Source organism: Schistosoma mansoni, chromosome 3 (assembly GCF_000237925.1).
Source record: "Schistosoma mansoni strain Puerto Rico chromosome 3, complete genome".
Classification (NCBI taxonomy): domain Eukaryota; kingdom Metazoa; phylum Platyhelminthes; class Trematoda; order Strigeidida; family Schistosomatidae; genus Schistosoma; species Schistosoma mansoni.
In genome coordinates, this window is record NC_031497.1 from 4,195,556 (window position 1) to 4,222,567 (window position 27,012).

General features: G+C 33.3%; 1 protein-coding gene and 1 non-coding gene across 2 annotated transcripts; both read left to right on the plus strand.

Moving 5' to 3' along the window:
• Positions 1-1,872: 1,872 nt before the first annotated feature.
• Smp_132210 (hypothetical protein) lies at positions 1,873-7,607 on the plus strand (the record flags this gene model as incomplete). Its single annotated transcript, XM_018798949.1, has 7 exons — positions 1,873-2,009; positions 2,045-2,159; positions 2,195-2,287; positions 2,317-2,410; positions 2,444-2,613; positions 4,292-4,708; positions 6,722-7,607. The coding sequence occupies 7 exons, from the start codon at positions 1,873-1,875 to the stop codon at positions 6,809-6,811; spliced, it is 1,116 nt and encodes a 371-aa protein (XP_018650787.1). The 3' UTR covers positions 6,812-7,607.
• A 3,351-nt stretch (positions 7,608-10,958) lies between these two features.
• Smp_tRNA_02363_Sup_TTA.1.1 lies at positions 10,959-11,025 on the plus strand. Its single transcript has one exon. It is a non-coding gene (tRNA).
• Positions 11,026-27,012: the final 15,987 nt, after the last annotated feature.

The window sequence follows — 27,012 nt, forward strand, 5'->3', positions numbered from 1 at the left end:
AGAATAAATTGGGCATTGGGTAGATTGTTATGAACAAATAATATATTTGTAATTTCTCATTGAATAGAAAACCTAATTTTCACACCCATTCGGATATTACAAATATATTGTTTATTTAGGACTGTAAGACGTTACTCTGTGCACTCCATGTTCACATTGGCAACATGCGATATCCTGCATCCTTAAAATCAAACAACCGATAGGCCTGCAACAAACGGCTAATCGTTCTATCAAACCAACTCCTCTAGAACAAAAACACCCATTTGTATAAAATGGTAATGATTGGTTAAACGTAGAGCTCCCTTTCGGAGACTTCATTTTCAATGTTGTGCAATCGCAAATATGTACTGATTATTTAGAAAGATAACAGTTTCAATAAAATGGGTAATAAAATTTCGCTTAACAAGGTCATGGGGAGAAAGTATAAACAAAAGCATTAAAATAGTGTATTGCGGCCGACCAATGTTCATTAACAATCTCAGAGATAAATTATCTCATTTGACCAGTTCCATGTAAGTGTACCATCTTACCTCTTTATGTGGGGCCATATATATAGGCCGTTCAATGAGCATTTAATCCGAAAAAATCGAAGAGCGCTATCAGTCTTGCCTGGAAAGTGGTGAAAAGGCCTCCATAAGAAGCTCAGTTATCTAACACCCTGCGAACATAGATCACTCGGTCACATTGGATTCCGAGTTCAAAGTAGTCTACAAAATAGGCGAGAAGATACCGAAGGCATGTAAAATCCGTCTTCTTAGCATTATTGAAGCAATAGCTATTTATCCGAAAAAACTAGGATAATGAGTCCAAAAGAATCTGTTACAACATGTCCCTCTACCTTAGACTTAATCCTTACTGATTTTTCATTCTTCTTCATACTCTTCCTCTTGTACAGAGATCTGATTCCTTTCTATCCTCTCTAAAGATCTTTCCTTCCACTGATTTACCTATATTTCTATGATCCTCCTTATTACAGTTAAACTCAATTCCGACGTTTCATCTTACCATACTGAACTTCTCATTCTCCATCATAATCTCATCACCTATCATTATGGTGAATATTTGGGTTCCCAACAACAAAATTATAATTAGTTTCCTTGATAAAAATAACTTTTTTTATTCCATCCTTTATACTGCCTCAGTGTTACCACATTAAACAGAATTTTATTACAAATATGACCGTGAAGCAGCTCTCAAGTACGTTAAGTTAAAGGTAAAAGAGTGGCTAGAATAATACAATTGACTGATATCAAGGACCTAGAATCACACTTTAACACCATGATTTGATCTCAAAGAAACCAGTTGGTTTACACCATCTCGTTACAGTGATATTGAACGTCGGATGCCAAGTACCTAAGGAACTCTCTCCAGTAAACAGTCAGTGAAGTTTGTTTTCGGCGAGTTTCAATCAAGATTTCAATTATTACACACGAAAGATAATTCAGCAAGGTTCACTGATTGGGAGTATAAATGACTACTCAATTCCATGAGTGATGGATACAGTTTAATGCCTTATGAACCACACAACCACTTTAAAAAAATTTCACTATTGAAATGACGAATTTCTTAAAATAAATGTAATGATAAAAAGACACTTTCTCTTGTAAATATAGTTTATTTTGTTTACAAAATATTAGCGAAAAATTTGTGCTCACTGATAGGCGTTTCTTAATAATAACTATCGAGTTGGTAACGCATTATTTGCTAAGATGGAAGACGACTGAGTCGAATTTTATTTTATACTAATTGTGGTCATCTGAAACCCATCGTTGCACCCTTGAACGTTATACTGAAGTACATTTGTTTGACTGTACCAATGTACTGTGAAGGTCTTCAATCAGCTGTTACTTTTATAGTCATTTTAGTATTAAGATGCCTTTTCTTAGTCCAGACTGGAGATGTCCTGGAGGTCAGTGGCTAAAGACAAACGAAAGCGGCAGCATGTGGGAAAATGCCAAAATTTATCGGCTCAGAATGTTTGAAACCATCAATGAGAATGTTGTAAAGCGGTTTGTAGTTAATTTTTAATTATTTATAATGTTAGATTGTGCCGGCAAACACTAGAAGATGAAATGAAGTCAACACCGTATGTTAGTGAATACCTCAAAGCCGTTTTCTACCAACCATATATACACCTTCAAGCAGGGACTACTCGTGAGGTTTGTTGTGATAACCACCCATAAAGTGGTTGTAGATCGCTACAACAACAACCATTAGTGAAGCTCTCCTAAAGCTCGATACCAAAGCTGCTCTAAGAGATATAAGAAGATTTGATTATATATGCAAAGTACTTTTCTCATCGTTTTCATGTTTTAGATAATTGAGCTTCTTATTTCAGAACACTTTCACAGGTTAGCTGGAAGGTTACAGCTCTTCTTAATTGAACTTCTAAAAGAGGTGCTCAAACAAGGTTTCCGTATTTTCTCATTCTTATATATTTTAGTCCAAGCTAGTTGCAACCAGACAGAACGTTTTCGAAAGCTTTTGGATGCATTAAGAGAAAATCTAGAGAAAAATGAATATGATCATATTGGAAGTGCCTTACTTTGGCAGAATCATAAAAAGGCCCTAGATGAGATGTATATTCGTATCGATGAATTTGATATAGAAAAAGTAGGGTTCTCTGTTTTGTATGAGTTTCGAAGTATTTATGTTATTTATTTAGCCTTAGGTTTCCTGTTTTTCCCAGTATAAGATCACCCAAGATATTAAGCTAACATGATATTGCTAGATAAAACTCCCAGAGTACTGGGCTACCACACAATTTTCTAGCTTCCTTCAAAACATGCTCAACGTCTACTTTTGACACACATATTCATTCAGTCTGTGAAAGCGGTTCATATGGTTTGGAAGATAATCTCATTCTATGTCTGCATTACTAAGCCAAAACATTCTGTTGAAAACGATCCATCTAAACTCAATGTTTCAAATGCGTATTATTTCTTTGTAGGAAACGTACAGTTAGACTGTATTTTTCCGTATATATTTTCTGTAAAACCCTAAGTGTGAGAGTTCATTGCTATTACACAGATGCCCTTCTTCCAAACTGAAATCACCCTTACATTTAGTTTTTTTTAAAGACCATTTAGACTCAACAGTTTCCTTGCTGCTAAACTGTATTAGGATTTAAGGTAAGGAGGAGAATACAACTTAATGTCTGGTCAGACTAAATTCCTTTTGATATATTTGAAAATCCCAATTCATACATCAATGAGAAAGTAATACTATGTCGCAGCTGTACGTCAATGCTTTCAGTAATATAAATAGTCATGTAATTATCTTCATTGTGTAAGTGTTTGGCTTGATCTTCTAATAGGCCTAAATAGAATAATCATTTTGATAATTTACGAAATACTGTAACTCAAATGTTGCCATTGCGTTAGTGTCAGTTATCTTTTAGGAAGAATTGTTACTGGAGATAAACGATAGAGTTATGTAAGTAATGTGTATATAAAACCTAGTTGTCCGGTCAATAAACGTCTTGATGTGTTGGTCAGGTTTCATTATCTTTTACGACCTATCTGAACTTGAAGTAAAGAGATTTTTACTTCAGATCCAACAATACTCTTGTTTTGGATCTGTTGTTCTCTCTGAGGTAAAAAAAACACGATATGTATAGAAGCTTCCTCTTAAGCTACAGATTTCCATCATCTCGCCAAAAAAATTGTATGTCGACTGTAAAGCAATAAAAATCGGATTGTCAGATGTTATCTAAGGAGAATTCTAAAGTCATACTGGCGAGTATTAGAGTATCAACTACCGTGTTCTGTATCAACTGTCCAGCAATTCTGTCTTTTTGACTTCAAAAAGATTAATAATATCACGAACTGTTTTGGGTCCCGCGAATAAATAAAACTTCTAAGGCTTCAAAATAGTAGAACTTTGTCAATGAAAGCAGTACAAACAAACCGTTATGTAATTTGTCTTGAAGTAAGCAAACGGCGAAATATGACATCAGTATCTTGTTCATACATTTTTCCATTTATTCTTTGTTTTCGGGGGTTGTAAAATGGTTAATTATTTCTTGCTGCTTGGACTTAATTGACACCCACTTCGTTTGATTTGTCATCCTAACTGATTGACTTATGTCTGCCAGTAATTAAAATAAGCGCATGGGTAACTGTCAATTTTCGTATTTGTAGAGGACTTTTGTAAGTGTTATTCATTCGCCTTTCACTGGTTATTTTTTATGGGAAGACCTGTCAAATTGTAGCAATTTTGTTCTAAATCTTGTTAATATCGTAACATTCATCTCATTGTGTTATTTCTAAATTTTACCTTTGCATCATAGAAAATCCAATCATTTACAACCTGTCCGCATTACAAGCTCAGGCCCTTGAGTGTACGTGAAAACTCTTCAGAAGAAGGTGTAAAACTGGAAAGACTTCCATCTGAATGTTTAACTCATGTCCTGACCTATATAAACTCTCCTCAGGATCTTGAAACGGCGTCTTTGGCTTCAAGTGCACTAGCCAGTGTAGTTTCAGATAAACACTTTTGGAGAACTTTAACACTAGCACACTTTGATATAAGTCAGATACCAACCGTTAATTATGGTCTCCCTGGGTGGCATACTCGATCTACGGCATCAATTGATGATTGTGATTGGAAGCGAGCCTATGTCAGATTGCTTAAAATATACGGAGACAATCATATTTATCCAGCCAAGCTAGCTGTCTGCGAAGTTTGCTTCTGTTTGTTTTGGCCGGTGGGTCACATACCTTATTTCCCATATATATATGGTGTATTTCCATTTAATTTTAAGAACTATTCTTTTTCCCCCACCTTTCCAATGTTCATCAGTATTCCGATTGCCTAATCACTGATTCTGATAAACAACACTTAACCTGAGATGGTGGAAAAGATTTGTAGCTCAGGTGGATGATTTTGATGGAGTTTTCTTCTCCGAGCTGGATGGTTCGGTCGTGGAGCTTTCATCGTCCTTCTGAACAACCTCATCAGCACAAACTTCGGGCAGAAGTGAAGTGTTTAAATTTCGCCACATGTGGTTCACAGCTTGTCCTGTACACCTCGATGTCGATTGGTGCTTATTGACCTTAAATCTGTCATTGTTTATTTCTTTGTTTTGGTTGTATCTCCCATTGGTTTGATTTTTGTTCCTATGTTTCTGCATAACGACAACGAGACTGCTGAAGACCTTCAGAATAGGTGTTGCTCACAAACCAACAAAATCCATCCATTCAATCTTATGCAAACCAAAGGATGAAACTGTACTAAGTGAATTTAAACTTCATCCCATTGCACAAGCAAGCGGTTATCAGGACTCAGTAGCTGAGTGGATAACGCGATGGCGTTTGAAACGAAAGGTACTGGGTTCGAGTCTCAGAATAAACATCAACTCTGAGATGTAGGTACATCCAGCTGACGAATCCTAAATAGGACGAGACGCGCATCCTGGATTCCACTGCTAGCCACTATCCATCTTTGCTTACAGTTCTTTTTAATACTTAACTACTGCAGACTACAAAGAACATATGGGGATACCACCCGATAAAACGTTGAATTAAATAAACTAAAACTAAGATCTCAAAAGTGAAAAACATCTTTTTTGTTTGTTTCCAATATGTTGCGTGAAATCCTTTAACTCAAATACTAGTTATTAGTATGAGCATAATAACAATAGTTATGAGTGAACAAAATGTGCTCTATCCATGTGCAATATTGTACTGAATCAATTTGTTAGAGGTTCTTGAAGTAGTATGTGTTTATTTTGCAGCTTTGTCACAATAGTCAGTGTATTTTAAGATCTTTTGTTTCTCTAAAAAGGTTTATAAACAGAGGCTTTGCTTATAACCTCTAGGTAGGGCGTTTTCAATGTAGAATTTATTTCTCAATAATGCTCCCTGAAAAATAAACCATTTTAGTTTTTTTAAAAAGTCACTTGTATTGTCAGTCAGTCAGCTACAATGTAGGACCAGGCACATATATGCATCGGTCCAAGCTGCCATACTTCATTAGCACAACAAGATGAACACTGAATTCATAGAAGTAGTTAATTCAGTAGTGGTAATATATTAAAAAAAAATTGTATATAAGGAAGAAAGAATTAGAAAGAAAGGCTTAAGGGAAGACAGAGAGTGTATCCACCTACGCCATTGTGATCGATTCTGAGCCATATCACCCAGAGTCTCCCAGTTGCATTGTACGTTTGAATTTAGACTGATGAACTATGTTTTGATCGTATCAGTAAAACAACGGAAAATTCTGTTTTTATTGCCATGAATAATATTTTCAAACTAGATTCTGATACATATATTGAAGGTAGTTTTTGATCAACCTATCCATACAAGGAACTGGGGAATGTGTTTACTGACTTGATGCTATTTAGAGATTTGAGCAACGATCATACATAAGCTAACTTATCATACGTTATTAATTTTTTTAATTACTAAGTAACAACAAGATAAATGTAAAACGTAGGATTTTTATTTGATTTTGAGAGCCCTAAAAGGTGAAGTCACTAAGAATATACAATCTAAAAGTAACATTTACTCAGTACATTCTAGTTTTTTTCTTTGATTCATAAAGAGAAATATTCAAAGTATTAGCTTGAACAACATCTCAAAATTTGTACATAAGGTTTTCTTCATGTATAATGATTACCGGATAGTTTATTAAGAGAAACTTCTACCCCTTTATCATGATTGCATAAATCATACATTTTTAAAAAAATCGTAATTCTATCTTTGAATCTTTATAGATATTTGGACATCCTTGTCATTATCCTGATAAAGAACAACGTATACGTCTACTTACTCCATATGAATTTATTGCGCTCTTCCAAATCTGATCCAGATCTGTTCATTATAATCATACTTTAAAACATTAGAGTGCCTTCAATTTATTTTCATTAGTCATAAATTTTTTTTATGACAATGATCTAGTATTTCTTTTCTTTTTTATTATTTAAAGTTTGTATTTATTCTCATTTTCATCAAATAACTAAAACAAAAGAAAATGCATTTACTCATATAATGTGCAATTTGACTACTTTCAAATCATTAGTATTCATTATTGTTTTATTTATTTGATCCTTCTTAAACAAAGGAAAATCTTAACTTTTATTCATCATAATCTTATGGGAAATATGATCATTTTTCTAGTTTTGTTTTTTTTATGGATCTATCCTGATTTTATTTCCGGTTTATGTGGGAACTTGTCAACCTCTTTTCTTTCTTTTTTTTTAAAAAAAGAACACCCCTTTCAATAAATTATATATCTTCATGTGAGCATGAGCATGTCAATACATATATATATTCTTATATATTTACATCAAACTGTGATCGGCCAAAAAAAGAAGAAAATATATTGTAAAAAAAACTTTTTTTTGCGCCAGTTGACTACTGAAGTTTGTCTCTATTTACTTATTGATTTATTTGTTTGTTTATTTATCTAATTTATTTTTCTTCTGTTTATGTTGTCGCAAGATTTATTTTTTTGTTTTGTTTTTATCATATCAGGAAGTAAAGAAAAACAGAGGGCTTGTTTTTAGTCCCATTTATTATTTCCTTAAACATATACATAAATACTTATTTATTTTTTCGTTTAACAAAGCAGTCATATAAATATACATCTCTATAAATTTGCTTCATAGTTAATAACTTAATTATAAGTTGTCCTTTACGTGCGAAATTATCGATTGGAACAGTGACACACGAAAACCGTACGAGCAATCTAGAGTACGTATCGGTCCTGCTTCTGCCTAGTCCAGCCAGTTATGTCCAGAACACCAATAACAGACTCTGCGGTATGAATCCTTGTATTTCAAACACACTGAGTTTATATACCAAACAGACTGACCACATCGTACCAATAAGATAGAAAATAACATTTGTACAAGATTTAGCCAAATGCGGCTGTGAATGTGGGAGGCAGTAATTAACAGACTAAGGATAGCTCAAGGATGGTAAATAGTATAATGATAGTCTATGGGTCAAAATAAAGCTTATAATAAGGGAAACATTAATATGAATAGTTTAGTTAATTAACAATTATACGATAAAAAATATATGCACAATACTGGTCCACAAATGGACCCCAAAGTTACCATTCACTATTGTTATCGGAACGTAACAGTATCTGAGCAGATTTTCTTATATCAGAGAGAGGGAGTTGGTAATGTTTGAATACTATTTACTGTGGAGTATCTGTCTCATCTAGTATAACTTTAAGTTTGACAGTAATTAAGGTACATTTTCTAGTGTTTAATGTTTTAAGATGACTGATAAAATAAATGACAATGTCACTATTTTTCATGTAGCTATGATGTTCGATATACAACATACTTATAGCCAACATATCTCGTTTTCAACACTAAAACTGACGTAGTTCTGCTATTCAACCATTTCTTTAAAAAAAGGGAGATATATTACTTAATTGGATAACTATTTTGAACGAGAGACACATCAATATTTACATGCTGCACAATGGTTCATCGATTCAGGTTGTTGTGTAGTGTACATATGTTGACAGATATAGATAGTATGTAGCACCAATCAAAAGTGAAATGCATACCAGCAGAATATTCATTTGAAAAGAACAGAATGGGAAACAGAAAGTAATTGTAATAACAACAGAATTGAAATAACTGTAAGGTATGTAAGGGACAACTGATGGAAGATGTGTAAATTATGTAACTAATGTATGGTTTTCATATTTTGCCAAAGCCCTCTATAATTTTGCATTGAACAATGAATTGGTTTCCCCCACCTGGGTGTTCGTTCACTACAGTTGTATGAAATTATAAAAAGATGAAAATGTTAACTAATCTAGAAATGTATTTAGTTGAACAAAAAGGACGTAAGTATACAATAAAGTGATACACATCTACATTAGTGAACAAAGACTTGATATATAACTAGGCCAAATTGTAAATAAAAAATAATGAACATCAAAAGAATTTCCACAAATAATAGATTTATAGAATAAACTTTGAATTACATTGCAAGTCTTTGTTGTGCATATTCTATCGAAATACAATACCATCTAGACTATTCCATTCAAAAATAAAAAGAAGAAATTGTAAATGTATTAATTACCAGTAGACATTTCGACAGTATATCGAATACAGACATTGTTTGTTTTTATTTCAATATCAAATGTAAAGTCCATATAATAAAAGTACATACCATTTATCAATATTTAAGTGATAATCACGTGTAAGACATCAATACATATGAATCCAGGTAATGAAAACAAAAAAGTCATATGATTAAAAAAAATAATCATCTGAACAAATAATATTGGGATAAAATAAAGGGAATTTTATAGTTGAATTCATTAGTCAATTAAAGCTAGACCACCATGGAAAACCTGGAGACACTGTACGGCCGTTTCGTCCTAGTGTGGGACTCCTCAGCAGTGCGCATCCATGATCCCGCCCCTCGAGATTCAGAATAAGAATGATCATTGATATGAAATTCTTAACTTAGAAATTATGGAGAATTATCCTGAAAATAATGATGACAATGTCTAGAGTGTAGTTAATATTACTCGGTTTAGTAAGAAAAAAATTAATTAAGGAAGAACTTATACCAGTTTATTAGTTATAATCAACTAACGACTTGACCATAAATATTCATCATCTCAAATTGCTAATTTGAATATCAACTGAGTAGGAGAGAAAATCAACAGTATGAGAATCAGAGGAGTTAACATGTTAATATCAATAATGTAAATAAAATTTGATGAGAGATTGAATTCGGAAAGAAAGAATGAAATCGATGAGAAAAAGGAGGAAATAATGATAAAACTGAAGATTTAGATGAGGAAAGAGAGGAAAAAATGAATATATATCAGAGCTTCTATAACCGATTTAGCACCTAATGTTTTCAATCATTGGTTACTGTGGTTGTACTGATCTTAATTAGGAAGTTTGTACGTGCCATAAATCAATCAGTTAATGGAAACGTACATTAAAATAATACGGGCCTTTTACCCCAAAAGTTAAGAACTTGTTTCTTATCAGTGATAGTGACAAGACTACATGTGGTGTATTAGTTGGTACGTAGTAAATTTTAAAACGAAAGAAAGAGCTACTACTTAAATAGTGATAAACTAGAACCAATCATATAAAATATCTGCCTTCGATTTTCACGTTTCCCATTCTTCCACATAATAGAAAGACGATATTCAACTTATAATTTAAAAAAACATAACTTAGTAATATTGATATAGTGCTCACTGAGTCATAAATAATGGACTTTGATTTGCCCAACAAGTATGTAAAACCATTTAAACTATCTAGTATCAAAACTCAAAATGAAATGGTCAACAGTTTGACAAATAAATTTTATTAGAACAGTTTTATCGTTATGAATTTTCTCCAACTGTTAAGCATATTATATGCAAAAATGGATGATGGCTAGCAGTGGAATCCCAGATGCACGTTTCATCCTATTTGGAGCTAGTCAGCTTAATGAATCTACATCCCAGATTTGATGTTCACTCCGTTACATATTTTGTATATTTCTAGTTACCTAATGTTATTTTATACAATTAAACTAAGGATGAAAGTTATTGTACAGTGGTTACCTGAAGAAATGTCATTTAAATTGAAAAGAATAATTATCGTTTTAAATTGTTAACGAAAATGTTTATCCTTTAGATAATAATCACATAATAAGTAAAATAGAGATCATAAACAGTAGGTTGTATAGTATGCAAAGATGGAAAGTGGCTAGTAGTGAAATCCAGGACTCGCGTTTCGTTCTGTTTGGGACTCGTCACCTGGAGGTACCTGCATCTCAGAATTGATGTTCATCTCTGCTTACAATGTTTTTGAATTAAGGCTATATCGAGGCAATACGCACAGTATGCACATATGCCAATTAGAGACTGACCAGTTGCATTCATAAACATCAATGGGAAGATTCAAACAAAAAATACCAAGTGAATTTAAACTTCATTTCATTGCACAAGCAAGTGGCTATCAGGACTCAGTAGCTGAGTGGATAACGCGATGGCGTTTAAAGCGAAATGTACTGGGTTCGAGTCCCAGAGTGAACATCAACTGTGAGATGCAGGTACATCTATCTGACGAATCCCAAATACGACGAGACGCGCATCCTGGATTCCACTGCTAGCCACTATCCATCTTTGCTTACAATGCTTGTGAATTAAGGTTATATCGAGGCAATACGCACAGTATGCACATATGCCAATTAGAGACTGATCTGTTGCAGTCCTAAACATCAATGGAAAGATTCAAACAAACAACACTAATTGAATTTAGTAGGTTCAATATGTTTTATATTAGTGCTGTTTATAATTTATTATACCCTAAGTAGTTAACATTTCATCATACCTTTCTGTTATACTAATAATCGCATTCCTTTTTACATAATATCTTACTGTCTTATTGTTTTTAGTATCAAAAGTATGCGAAATTGCATTATAACATTATAACTTCTTTATTGATTCAATCAAATTGTAATGCTGACATTGAATATTTGGCGTTAATACACACACACACACACACACACAGACTCCTTTATTTCTAATTCAACTTTTTAATATAAATCAGGGAAATTTTAATTCACACAGTACATTACTGTTGTTATTGAAAACGAATTTATGATTGTATTTTTGTCTTGTATTACTAAGTAAGCGTTATTTTGTCATGTGAATAGAATGTGACTAATTGAAAGAAACACGATAGTGTTGAATGATTCCTGACAACTGTATGAAAAAAATATCAATGGTTGAATATTTCTTTCATGATGAAATCAAAACAAATATTTCATCAAACTAATATAGAGTCTTTTTTATGATGGAAACTATAGCAACGGTGTAAAAATTAAAGTGATCTAACGAACTGATAGATAGATATATATAGATAAACTAGGTAAGCCGCAGTAACGTGGTATTGTGTCATGATGTAAAACACTACACCGAACTGGTCACTTCTTAATTTTTTTATATTCATTAAATAATGAATAAATGAGTGAGTGCTTACGTGAATAAACAATGGTATGTGATCTAGTTAATAAATTCAGTAATAAACAATTTATTGCCGTGAACAATACGAATTCGTAACAAGCATGGTTACTATCTCTAGTATCTTATATCTCATTGAGCTTTATGAATATCAGAAGACCGTTCGTGGCATGTGCCTGAAAAGCTTTTTATTCAGAAGAAAAACTCAATTCTAATCTACATTGATAGCTAAGGAAATATTAAAGTAGAAATGGTCAAATAGCTTACACTGGTTGAATAAACAATAATCTTAATTTCATAACATGGTTTTCTAGAATATTTTGGATCACCATTTCAAGTCTAATAATCACATAAGAGGTAATTATTGTTATGTCGTATGAAAGCTCAAATTGTGTACCTGTTTCTCCAACACAGTGTACATTATAAAAACGTTCTGAAATATTTGTGTACACTTTCAAGTTTATATTTAACTTTAATAACACAATTTAAATCATATATTACTTTACCTCCTTAGTATAAGCGAAATATTATGTGGTTAGTAATAGGTTATTACACACAGTAACGATATATACGAGCGACAATCTAGTTACTGAACTAATTCTGCTGCCTGTCTTGCGAGGTAGGTCGCCAGCCAGAAATTTCCATCCAAATCTATCATGAATTATCATTTCCAGTTGTTTTCAAGTTCTGTCTAGCCTTTGGATGTCTGCCTCTAGTTCCCGGTTCAATGTATTCTTTTGTCTTCCTCTTTTCCTTTTCCCTTCAAGATTCTTTGTTAGGGTTTACCTTATGACACAGTTCAATAGTTTCCGAAAAATGTGTTCTGTCCACCTCCACAATCTTTTCCAATTTCGCTCCTCAGCTAACAGCTGATTCATTCTCTACCAGAATTGATCATTGCTGGTCTCTTGAGAACGGATACGGAGTATATTGCATAGACAGCTGTTTGTAAGTACCTGTGGATTTTAGTTGCTGATACTGGTAGTTCTCTGAGGTTCTATTCCATGAAGTAGAACTGTTTTAATGGTTGTGTTAAAAATTATGACTTTAGTGTTGGTTGATAATTGCTTTGTTCTTCAATTGTATGAATGTTAGCAGTGTTTGGTTGATTCGTCTCTTGACACCAGCATGAGGTCCTTCTCGATAATCAGTGGTAGTGTCGAAATATGTGGGAGCTTCCAATTACTGTTGATCTTCTCTATCGAATGTGACTTGGTTGATGCTCGCCGCGTTGTGCCTCAGGATCTTGATCTTATCCTTGTGAATGTTGAGACCTTTTTCTGTAGAAACCACTGTTACACTAGCTGTCTTCGTCTTCACTTGTTGTTGTGTATGGGATGAAAATGTTAACTCATCTGCAAAGTCCAAATCATCAAGCAGTGTCCAGGGTGTCCTCTACATTCCATGATTTTTCTGGGATATGGAGGTTTTAACAGTCCAATCAGCAGCTAACAGAATGAGAAGAGGCGAGAGTAGTCTGCCTTCTTTGATATCAATATTTACTTAAAATGAACTTGTGAACGTCCTCCATATGCTATTATTGGATTCAGTTCCTCTTTAAAGTTCCATATAATAGTGACAATTTTCTCAGGTAATCCATAATATCGAAGGTTTCTTAAGGTTTTCTAATGGGGTCTGTCAAACGGTTTCTCATCATCAAGAAGGTTAGTCTATAGTGATGAGTTCCATTCAGCTGGTTGCTTAGAAATGATCCGTAGTGTCGCGATTTGGTTTATACATAATCTGTCCTTATGAAATCCAGCTTGTTGATCTCAAAATTGCATGTCTACTAAATCATTCATTCGATTCAGTAACACATTGTTTGGTACTGAAAAATGTGTGATGCCTATAAAGTTCTCATACTTAGTAATACCTCCTTTCTTTATTATCTTGATTAGGTATCCCTCTTTTCATTCTACAGCTATTTGTTCTTCCTCTCAGATCTTTCTTAAGCGAGAATGGAACATCTTCGCAGTTGCTTCTATATATGAATTCAGTCCGTCACCTGATATATTTCTCAGTCAAACTGTTCTGCATTCTTGATTTGTCTGATGATCACGCTGCTTTCTTCTGTTGTTAGCACGGTAACATCTATAGGAATGTCTGTGTATACCACTTCGATTTCCAGCGGTTTCACTGAGGGTGGTCTATTCGAATCTATTATAAGTGTTCTATCCACCTATTACGTTTCTCTTGAATCTTAGTGATTGATGGCCCTGGTTTATCATATTTTCCTGTTAGCTTCTTCAACGTATCATATACCTGTTTTATATTTTATTCTCTTGCAACTTTTTTCGCCGTGATTGCTAGCTCTTCCACATATTTCCATTTGTCAGCTCTAATGCCCTTTTTCACTGGTTTGTTTGTTTCTGTATACTCAGCGTGTAGTTTGATTTTCTCTGCTTTAGTTCGGTCATTGTTTTCTTATTGCGTTCTTGTTTTTCCATTCTTGAATCTTATTCATATTCTCTACAGAGATCCACTCTTTATAATGGTCGTTTCCACTTTACAACTTTTCTAGTCGTCCCCCATAGTGGTTTCTTCTCCTAGATCTTGTAAGATTTGGAATTTGTTGCTGTGAGTTATACTGAACTCGCTCAGTTTACCAGGATCTCGAAAGATACTATTAAACTTCTGCAGTGGTGCTTCTTTAACTGTCCAGCTCTTTTTTCGCCTCAGTTTAATTTTCTGCCACCTCCAGGTGATGATCTGTAGCGATATCATCTCTTTTTTGTTTTTATTTCTTTCATGGACCTTCTGAAATATTTATTGACCCAGGTGTGATCGGTCTGTTTTTCTGTAGTGGGGTTCACAGACACACATGCAGCTTTCGTGTGGATTTGCGGAGTAAATTATTATTTCTTATGATCGTACGTTGAGAGCATGTAGGTCTAACAGTCTCATACCACTCTCATTCCTTTCTCCTATCCCATGTCACCTCAGAATGCGTCCATACACGGTGTAGTTCATCCGAATATTGGTATTCAGGTCCCTCATCAGAACTTTTGTGTCTTTTCTAGAGCATTATTTTCGGATGGACTGGAGTCTTTCATGGAAGTAATTTTTATCATTTTCACTTCTGTCATTAGTTGATTCTTTGATGACTATGGAGTGGTGGGTTTTTCATTCTATAACTGCTTTTTGTGATTCTCTAGAAAGAATCTGTGCGACAATCTGTGTAAAGAGAGTATTTTCTTTTTAGTAACCAGAATACAACAGTGGTTCACATGGAAGTTATTCTTTTTTGTCAAGAACACATCAAATAAGTTTTGCCCATTTCAAGAACAGTAAGTTGTATCTCCGAAATTTCCATGGCTATTCGAAGTATCCTCCTAGTCTCCTACATTGTTTAAAAATTTCATGTACCTATATTAATTGTTACCCCTGTTATCATAACAGATTTCGAATAATCTGAGCTTTCGCTATAAAATCTCATAATTCTCCTATATAAAGGCCCTTTAACTTTCGTATCATAACTCGGATAATTCAAATGATTTTTATAGTTTGAGTCTTCGTAGCGTAGTTGTTTTTGACGAAGTTGAGTTGTCAACCCGAATTCCAACCTTCCTTTTACTCGAGTTAGGGAATAGAGTAACTCATGGGGTTCCATGCACAATTGCTAGAGTCCAGTATCCGTCAATAATGAAGTCGTTTGGTGTATTGATGGTAACGGCACTAAAAATACCAGAAGAAAATCTTGATTTTATCTAAAAGAATAAGTTGCCTTGACTACTGAATTAAGATCTGGTTGGTCTTTCACTAGGTATCCAAAGCTGCAGATAATGAAAATGATGGTGTGACAAAATTAATAATACAAACTTGGCTGAGTAATATTAAATAAGAATGGAGTCAAATCTACCAATTTTTAGAAATATTTGCTTTTACACTATTATATGTGACTTGAAAATCTCATCAAATAAGTAAACCAATCAGATTTACCCCATTATATGCTTTTAATATATAAAGTAATTTTGAATGGTTAAACGATAGTTTATTACCAAGATATGCATTACTTTCATAAAACCGAAGGGATTTGCGTTTCGTTGTGAAAATTTTCATACATCATTCAAGGATTCTTTGTCTATCTGTGAAAGACTATGCACTACTTATTAAGACATAATCAGGTGAAAGTCAAGATGCAACTTTAGTCTAACCAGATTTAATTTATTCTAACAAAAATACTTGATTTATTTTTGCATGACGATATCTTTTTCATGGATTGTCATTGCGAATCCTGAACAAATTAATGGATTGTTCATTCTGGTTTTCAGTTTTTTGCAACGTACACAATAATCGTATTACGCAAGACAAATTTAAATACTTCTTAGCAAACATGATAATCGAAACTAGAAGGAACTGAGCATAATTCTGCATCAAGTCTTGTATACCCACTGATGATTCGTCCCACAATATCATGAGATAGTTGTTTACTGCCCCTGGGTTTTCACTGGTTCTCTATATAACGTCAGTCTATGGTAAAAAAATGTTTCCGAACTGAATAAATCTCGATAAATAATACAACTATTTATATTTCGGTTGAATAATACTTTATTTCCACACACCTGGAATAAAATTTAGAAAATAAATTCCAGCTACTTATTAGTAGTTCAATAAGTGATTGTCATTTATCGGTTTGAGTTCATAACAAATATATCACTCCCGAAAGCAATCGAATATTATGACATATTCTGATCAAATTTTTGATGTAATGGAAGTGGTTCACGTAACACTTTGATATTTATAGGAACCTCAAGAAGTAAATAATCGAAAACATGAGTCAACTGAAGCTGGACAACCATGGAAAACCTGGAAGCACTGGACGGCCAACTCGTTCTATTGTGGGACTCCTCAGCAGTGCGCATAGGACGAAAAGGTCGTTCATTGCTTGTAGGTTTTCCATGATGTTCTAGCCTGAATTGACTCACGAGTTCAACTATGAAAATACTGAAATCTCCATAAAACCGCTTCTGAGTAAATAATCAGCAAATAATCATGAAAATAAAAATAACAAGGAATATATAAACAACTGAATAAAAGTTTTATATTTGTTTTTCTTTCTGTGAACACTGGTTTTTTTTAAAATTTGTTAAGGCTAGTGACATAACATTGAAGGTAGAAAGTCAAAAGATTCATATAATAAGGGGAAATGTAGTTGAAAAATAATAACGTCACCCACTCTTTAGGCATATTCATTAACTTAGGAGATAATATATTATTGTACAGTCAAAAGGATGGATGTCAACAGTAGTTATCTAAAACTGAAAAACTGAATAGATAGGGCATATAACAGTCAAAACAATTTTCTAGAATTAACTTAAGTAATGAAAATTAAGTGGAAAAAAAGTTACGCAATGAACTCAGTCACACTTTAAAAGTAAATGAAGCAACAAACATATGAGCAGAACAAACAATAAATAAGTCAGAAGTGATACTGTCATATATAAGAACTCTCGTCTAAATTAGAGCGAATAGTTTCACAGTATTTGAGCGTCGAGTTGATGTAAGACATTATATAGGAATAATATATATTTGTAAAATTTCAGCGAATGAATTTGTAATAAATCCAACGTTTCGCCTGGCAATCTGGTCCAAGCTTTTTCAAGGAATTATAATCAAACATCAAAATCGGGTCATACAATTGATTTTGTTGGTACAAGAATCCTTCAAAAGGATTTCAATTCTTACAAAGAAAGACAAACAGCTGAAGCCCTATACATTTGGGCTAATCCAAGCAATATTAATAGGAGGGATGGAATACAATTAGCAGTGCCATGGCAGCTAATCATTAATAAGTAAAAACCTGAACTCCTTAACGTTTTTTATCTATTTCGTATTATCTAAATGACAACAGTTGCATTCGATGATTCTAATCAGTTGTCTTATCGGAATTTGTTTAACAATTCACTGGAACATTGAAAATGACACATACATACAGTTTCAAAATTACGCTCTTCAAATTTCACCCTTTTATATTTTTATTTTTCTTTTGTTTATTTATCTTCATGTTATACATACTGTGACAGATATGATTCATATCATATATTACAAATTGTATGTTTCCTTATAAATTCACTGATAAGAGACAATATATAGTGTAAATGTAATTTTCTCCTCTCATCTCTTACGTTTTCTATACAATATGTTATATGAACACTCATCACTTCACATCACACACCTCTTGCACACTAATACACATACCTAGTTCAGACATTGTTAACGTTGATTGGATGACCTATTCAGTGTACAATGAACCCGGAGAACCATGTACCTATTTATATTCGATAATTTTGATGTTTGATTATAATTCCTTGAAAAAGCTTGGACCAGATTGCCAGGCGAAACGTTGGATTTACTACAAATTCATTCGCTGAAATTTTACAAATATATATTATTCCTATATAATGTGATACTGTCATAATTTCAATTTTGCTGTTGCATGATAAGTACCTTTATAAGAGTGTAAGTTAGGTGTAAGTATTCGACAAATTAAAAAAACTTCAGCAGGACTGTCAACAGTTAAATATCACTCTATTGTACTGATCGAAATTAGTCACCTTTAAGTTACAGGTTTTTCTTATTTATGCCTTGAAATGTGAACTTTGCTTTCAATCTTTCTGCTCTGGAACGTATGTATGAGTTAGTATTTGCAGTTAGGGATTAGAAGAAAATAATACTTTTCGGTTTCATTCAAGATTATCTCACTCACTGCTTAAGAAAAGCCTAAAAATGTAATCTTAATTGAAATATTTATTCATAGCTTTATCACTTCTACAGCCGGTGTCAATTGAACTATTATCTGTTCAACATTTTAATCTTTAGTTTTTGACTACTTATTAATAAATTTCAGTAAACATAAATGTTCTGTAAATATATTTCAGTAACTGTGATATTCTACTCAAGCCTCTATTTAGAGCAAAAGGTTACAAGCACGGTCTAAGGGGATTCGCATCATTCTGATCATTTAATTCTTTAATTATAAAATTACGTGAATAAAGATCAATTTATTGTAATGATGCTTCTTTTTGAACACAGTTTTATCATTCTATTTGCTTATATATAATTTTTCTCTACTTTCTGCTAATTATAACAAATTTAAACAGATCCTGAAAGTATCAGATTCGATCTTCGTTAATCGTAAATGAGCACTGTTGAGGAGTCCTATGCTTAGACGAAACATCTGTCAATTGTTCCATGGTTTCGTGTAGTTGTCCATTCAAATTCAATCCATGGTATGAAACTTCATATTTAACGATCTCCACAACATCTTATGGTAAAACGTTTTGTTCACACTAAAAAAATATTCATGATAGCAAAAAGCCAAAATCATATCTATGGAAATTTCTAGCGAAAAAAGGTAAATTGAAGTGACTAAAAAGTGTAACTATCTCGTCGTAATCTGGTCACCGAAAATATGCTTTAAACGACCCCAGCTGAGCTTTGCCAATCATTTCTAGATGCCTACGTAACTGGATGATACAGCTCGATGGGCTGTCAAATTATGACTAAAGTGTTTAATTATTTAGTTTGGTGTTATTATAGTACATTCAGTTATTATCAGAAGGGGTTTTTTGTGGAGATTTAGTATTTTTCATAGTTGAAAGCGTGAGTCAATTGAAGCTAGACCACCAGGGAAAACCTGGAATCACTGGACGGCCGTTTCGTCCTATTGTGTGACTTCTCAGCAGTGCGCATCCACGACCTCAATTATTATCAAAAATTTAAAAATACAAAGTTTGGTAGGAACTCTTGATTATAGTTTATAGTCCAAGCATTCAGAATAATATATCATTTCTAGAATAAGTCAATCATTTATTCAAGACATTCAAGACAGTTTCTGATATCTAATGGTTACTAGTAGAAAAGTAAACTGCAAAAGCTATTCATAGAACTTCCAAATTTATATTTCCATGTTTCTTTAGTGAGCTCAGGTAAAGTTCATTTGCCACTCTAAAGTAAAAAGAACTTATACTGATAAGCAAATTATAAGAAAGATCACAGATGCAAACACTAAAAATGTACATTTTTGTAGCTTTACAGTTAGTAAAAACAAATTACTTACGTAAACAAACCCCTGAAACACGTCATGATAGTATGTATTACAAACTGGGAACTTCCTGAAAATAAGTGACATCTGGAGGGTTATTGTATTTGAGTTAGGAACTTCCCAAGTGTCATTATCAATTCAACACATCTTAAAAACAATATTAAGAACCCTATCCTTACAGATCCTTATTTTCGATATGTTTTCCATGAAACTTCAGTCAGAAGTCATTATATGGCCTGCGATGACTGAGTAAGTAATAAGTAAGGCAGTTATAATTTAAGATTTTGAATGATAATAATCTGACACTATAAACGAACTGAGATTGAGAATTCGTAGTGTTACACTAAGACTAAATGTTCTAAATATATATTGCCCAAAATGAACACTAAATATTCTCAGTTCAATCCCGTATAGGGTTGTTGTTATTCACTGTTACAAATTCCTAAAGTAGGTTGAAATAGCTGTTCAATACTCGTTGGTTTTACAATGGTTGTATTGTTTATATCACTTTCTTATCCAAAAAGTTTTTAAAATGAATACATAATAAAATCGTTTGTATCAGTACATATCAGTTTTAGTAGGAATATTTATGCGTAGCTTAATCACTATGAAAAAAAAGTGTACGGTTACAAGTGTGTGCTAAATGATACTTCAAGTTTTATTATTAATTAATGCGAAATCCAAATCATAAGGTCTCTCTAGACTTCTACGATTATGCAGGTTTCGTATAGAATAATTCACTTACTTTATGACAGTTTTATATTTTGTGGATTCTTATAATGAGTTTAGTATTCGACTGTTGTGTAAACTAGACACCACAAAAACTTAATAAGATTATCCATTACTGATAAAATTATTAATCAAGTAGTAATAATAATAAGAACAGTGATAATATCATTGATAAGGGCAGTGGGATTGTATCATGATGAAGAGTGGGAATAAAAAGTTTGGTTTAATGATCTCAGAGTTTATGTCTATGTTGAAACCTAAACCCAATTCTTTTCTCTTCAAATTCCCAACGCGTTATCAACTGAGCTAGATGACCAGTAACTTATTCAATAAGTATAGTTTTTTCTGACATTAGTAATAAGAGTTTGGAGTATTTCATGGCTAGAATTTCTCATCGAATTCTGAACAGTCATCGTCAGCGTCAATACATCCAGAGTGGATGACCTGAAAACAACCGTCTTTTAAATTAAAATCCAGTCGAGAACATCAGAGCTAAGGAAGTTCAAGCTCTTACTGACAATTATATAATTGGATGCAAATGCAAGATCTTACATCACTGATACTACCTGAAAGTGTATTTTATAACATTTTATCTAGTAAGCTATCAATATCATCAGTCTATTGGGAATAATAATTGTAAGCGGAATTGGATAATGTGAGGAAGTATTTAAAGGCAATTTATTTCTACAATGTCTAGTTATAGTATTCAATAATTTCACAATTATATTTCATAATTTTAACATTATTTGTGTATGTGTGCACGAAACATGTTCAAGTATTCACCTAGTAAAATTTTCAGTATGGAGATTTGTGAAGATTGCAGCATTTTAACAGTTGAATTCACGAGTCAATCTAAGCTAAACCACTACTGAAAATGTGGAAGAACTGGATGGCCGTTTCATCCTAGTATGGGACTACTCAGACGTGAGCATCCACAATCCTACACGTGGGACTCAGGCTCAGAAAGTTTGTACTCGTGCGAACTCTAAACCTTTAGACCACTCAGTCGGCATCCAACGGTGTAAACGTTTAGCTCAGTGACTAGTTGAGTTCAATCTGTGTCGGGTGAAGACAGTTACCCACAAAAGAGAATGAATGAAGTGTTGCTCAAGATCATGGATCGATTGGAGTTAAACATTGACACTAGTGGATACCAGCTCAATGGTCTAGAGGTTAAGTGTTAGCATGCGATACCGAAGGTTCTGGATTCATGTCCTGAGTGTAGGATTGTGGATGCTCACTTCCGAGAAGTCACATACTAGGTCGAAACGATAGTCCAGTGCTCCCAAGTTTTCCATGGTGGTCTAGCTTAGATTGACTCGTGAATTCAACTGTTAATAAAACTTCACAACAAACACTTTTCTAACATTTTCATCATAGTTTTCAGATAAATTTAACTTTTGCCAACTATATTTTATTATTTGATATAGTTTATTTATAATTTACGCCAAAAATAGATATCTACACTAAATTGTAAATCTTTAAACTAGATAATTGGTAATTCTAATAGTCAACGTGCACACCTTAACAAAACAATATAAGTTGACTAAACAACATGAAACTTCTAAAAATAAATTTTGTAAAACATCTGAACAACACATATACAGAGTTAAACAATAAACACAAAATCTCAATGAAATCAACTATGAAAATCAAAAAAGTATAAATTTACAAATTTTGAACGATGTCATGCCATAAATTCAGTTGAAGTATATAGTGTTCGCGCGCGAGACTGAAGGTTTTGGATTCGAGTCCCTTTGGTTTGTGGTTGCGAATGCACACTGCTGAGGAGTTTCATACTAAAATGAAACAACCGTCCAGTGCTTCCAGGTTTCCAATGACGGTGTAACATTATTCTATCCATGATATTAATTTAAGTACGACTTCACCTAGATTTCGAGAAGTAGAATATTCTAAAGTAGCTGATTTCTTTTCCATTTGATTTAATGATTATTTTAGTTGTTCATTCTTATATCAAGTGAATTTCAGAAAGTAGGTTGGTTTCAAACGATTCACCACATTATTAGATTCTATAAACTGTTTAGTTAGTCAGTCAGCCATGACATATATAGAGGCAGATTAAAAAATTAATTAATACCATTAAAATATATCCCATTCAAGTTGTTGATGACATCTGACCAGTGTTTTCTACGTCTAAAATGACTACGTTCTCTGTTTAAGTTTCACAATAACAGTCAACAACTTCATGTATAAGTGACATATTTTTGTCTGGTAACAATATGACTTTCTCTAATTAACTTACAAATGACATCACAAAATAATTAACATATATCTATATCATCTATTTAGATGCATTTTTGTCATAGCAGTTATCAAAAGAAACATTGAAAGTGACTTCCAGTTGTAACATGAACTATCCCCCTCCACTCGATAAAAGAAGGTTCTGGGTTCGAATTGCGAGCAGGATCGTGGATATGCACTGCTGAAGATTCCCATACTAGGATGAAACAGCTGTCCAGTGCTTCCAGGTTTTCCATGGTGGTCTAGCTTTAAATGACTCATGAATTCAACTATTTGATAAAAGACTTATAATTTCAAAAGTCACTATATATATATATATATATCATACTGTACTTGAATTTTCAAATTACATCATTGTGTTTAGTCTAGCAAATATAAGATAAAAACAACCAAATCTATTACAGAGTTCAATCTTGAATTAATCCGATAGGATATAGTAATTTTATTCAAACAAATAAACAGACTATAAGGTATTTCAATTGATTTTCATCATTTCTTTTAGTATTATCTACTTTAATTTACTACACAGTGATTGTAAATATTTCGTTGAGATTGATGGTTTCACTGGTTGATTGGACAGCTAAATGTACAATCTATATATTGAGCTATATACCTTTGAGGATAAGCACATCCTCAATAAGTATTTAAACATCATTTCAAATAGACCACATATTAGAATTCCAGAAGAATTGAGGTGAGGTGGCTTTTTAATGAATAGATATTATTGCCGTTAGGACATATGAGCATATAAACCTACCTCATTTTCTAACATGAAATCTATGGAAGGATTGTATATATTAAAAGAACACAAAATGTAAAAATGACAAACTTTGTTCATATATCTTTTGTGTAGATCAAGTTGATTGATGACTGAACTAAGTTAGTATTTTTTTCCAACTTAAACATGAAAGTTTGCTACGGTTGACTCCTAAAGAAATCCCATTTCTTTGTCTACATTTTTTATTGTTGTAACTGAACTGGACTTTAAAGGAATGACGTAGAAATTGCTATTTCAAGTGGTTAGTCGGCAAGTTTACATCTATCTTTTCAAAATCAATTTATTCACATATGCAGTATATAGTTTTGATTAAAGGTGCACATATGAATGGAGAACTAACGTCAAACAAGAACATAAGTTTTTCGGAAGTGTTGGCATTTTTATTACTATTAACAAATTGGAAAGTATCATGAGCAGAATAGTTAGACATTTTCCTTCTAACTGGTTCCAATTTTTCAGCCAGTAATTGAATGATTCAATGGTAAGGTAAATTGGCCATACCTAAAATAGGTCGTAACGGTAATCTAGGTTTATGTATGTAATCATTTAAGTATGGTGTTATTATCTCTCTATTCTTCAGACTTTTAACCCCGGTAAGTTGTTTTTTGACTTTTGATGTTGTGATTCTACTCCTCCTATAGGTTTGGGATATTTAATATTTAGCATTTTGTCCAAATAATATCGAAGGCCGATGGGTGCCGTATTAGCATTGTCAGGCTTTCTTGGGATTAAGTGCTTATTTCTTTACAGAAGAATTAGCTAGTCTATATGGCTTTTGATGTATAAGTTATTATGACAGAATTGTAAGTTAATATATCCATGACAACAATCAAACACTGTAGATTTGAAATGCTTGAATCGTTGTGATGTTGAAATGGGACCATGAATTTGGTTTACAAGATTTTCGATTTGTTTTTGCCTATGAATTCTGTTAGTTTTAGAGGTGCTACTACAGAATTTGGGACCCGATGATAAGATGTGCATCTGGGTTGACGAAAGCGTGATAAAAGAGTTAATAAATACACATATTTCGGGATACTTAAGAAACTTTTTCTTTACACCTAGATGTTTCAATGTTCACAAGTGTTTAAGTTTAGCTTTCTGATTGTTCTTCAGCGACAGTAAAAGCATAATCCTCAAATTGATTACGTCCAACTAAAAATAATTCATATAATATGTGACTTCTCAGGGATATGTTGCATTTTAGTTCAACAAGTCTAGGAAAAGCTTCGGCTCAAAACGGCTATCCAAGTAGCTTCCTGGAGAACATGAAAAGAAGTTGGAACAAGGAATGTGTTATATCTGTTTCAAAGAAATATCTTTATATGAATCTGCAATTTAAAGGTGACTAAACTTCTGATGTAGTTAAAGTTCAGTTAACGGCAGAGATAATATGGACGTTCGATGCAACAAATCTGCAACTGACGTTCACTTGTATAAACTTCTTTTCTATATCCGTTAAGCATAGTCTTCCTGCGCTAGTCATCTTAATGTACATCTACCAGTTTACTTACTTTTGTGGAGCAAAGTACATAGGCCATAGCCAGAGCTATCTTTCAACTAGAACATATCCCGATGTGAGAGGAAAACAGATAAAGTTCCATTATTAACCATTTAATCGATTCCAATCACCCCGCAGATCCTCAGGTTGGTTTTAAGGTCGTTTATACAATTTGTTCAAATCTACCGAGATTTCTTCATACCCAACTTCTTGAAACAACGCAAGCTCTTTGAATCCATGAAATAAAGAAGTTTTATCCTTATCTTTACCATGGTCTTAAGCTATCTTTATGTTTCATATTTGAAAATATCCCTCCCCTTTCTTCTTAACTACTTCTCATATCTCCATGATTTTATTCATAATTGTTTCTGAAATTATTTCATTTCGTTCAACCTCTCCGTCACCTTCAATTGTTGTAAAAAACACCTTATTTATCCTATTCTATTTGTATTATAGTCCGTTGCTAAATTACCAATCTATAGGCTTTCTATTTGCACACACACAATTTTCAATCTTCACTTTATGCGTTATGTAGTTTAGTATGATGACCTTTATTTTACATCATCATGTCTATTCGTTGTTCATTTCATGTTCATTCGTCAATTTCCAATAATAGACACTTTGTGTACAGGTGAATGCAACAGACAAGGTACATCGCATTAGATAAAGCAGATGAACATAAAGAGATTAAGTTTAATTTAAATATTCAAGAAATTGCATCTTTCAGATGACTAGTAAATCTTATGTTTTCATACTAATCGTAAGTAATGTTTTATTTTTGATGAGTATGAACTCTAATTATTCCTCACTCTTCATGTTTGAGACTAATTTCAACAAGGTATTATGCCCCCCCAAATGCTCTGGTGTGGCAGAGGGTGAGGAGAATTCACTTTCTCCTTCCGAAATCCTCTCACATGGCCACGCGTATACAGCCACTGCCATGGAATTTCTATTCACTGCCTTCTCGCTCCACGGCTGTTTGTACGAAATCGAGAGGACGAAAAGCGAATATCCGGCTCTTTAACCAGGTTGGCGGATACACAGGATCCATCTAGGAGAGTAGGAACACCTTGGTTCCAAACTAATGGTACACATGAGCTCCAGGATCCTGAGGGAACAGATGGTGTATGAGCCGATTGTTGGTGACCGGCTACCATGCGACTGCATCTCCTAACGTTGCTCCACTGCCTTATGGATCAGACCTTTAGGCTGAGGGCTCGGGGTGTGGCCCCCTGAGAAAATCACCTGCTTCGGTTCGGGCTCTCGGAAAGCAATCTAGCCCTCACATATATCAAACGATTTGTGTGACGCACATGTATTTGTTGCCTTTTTGTACCAATGTTTATATGCCTAAATACATGAATAGTGACTTCAATTAAGAAGATTAAGCGTTTGGAAGAAGTGAGTTTTCAGAAGGGTGATTTACTAGTTAGAAGTATCGAATCGATCGATGTTTATGTGTTTAAATAAATAAAATTACCTGGTCATATGTTATAGGTGAGGAAGCAATTCATTAAAACGGCTTATAACGAAATTACATGCCCTTTGTACGTGATCGGTAAAACATGTATTCAATGTTGTACAAACAAATGCTTCCTTACTTCAGTGCTGTGCCACCTGAATCATAATTCATTTTCTATAAAACTGAAATGATTATACTAACCAGTTAATGTAGTGATCTGACATCCGTCAGCATTAAAAACATGACTTTGGTCTCTACTTTGTAAACAATGAATGTTA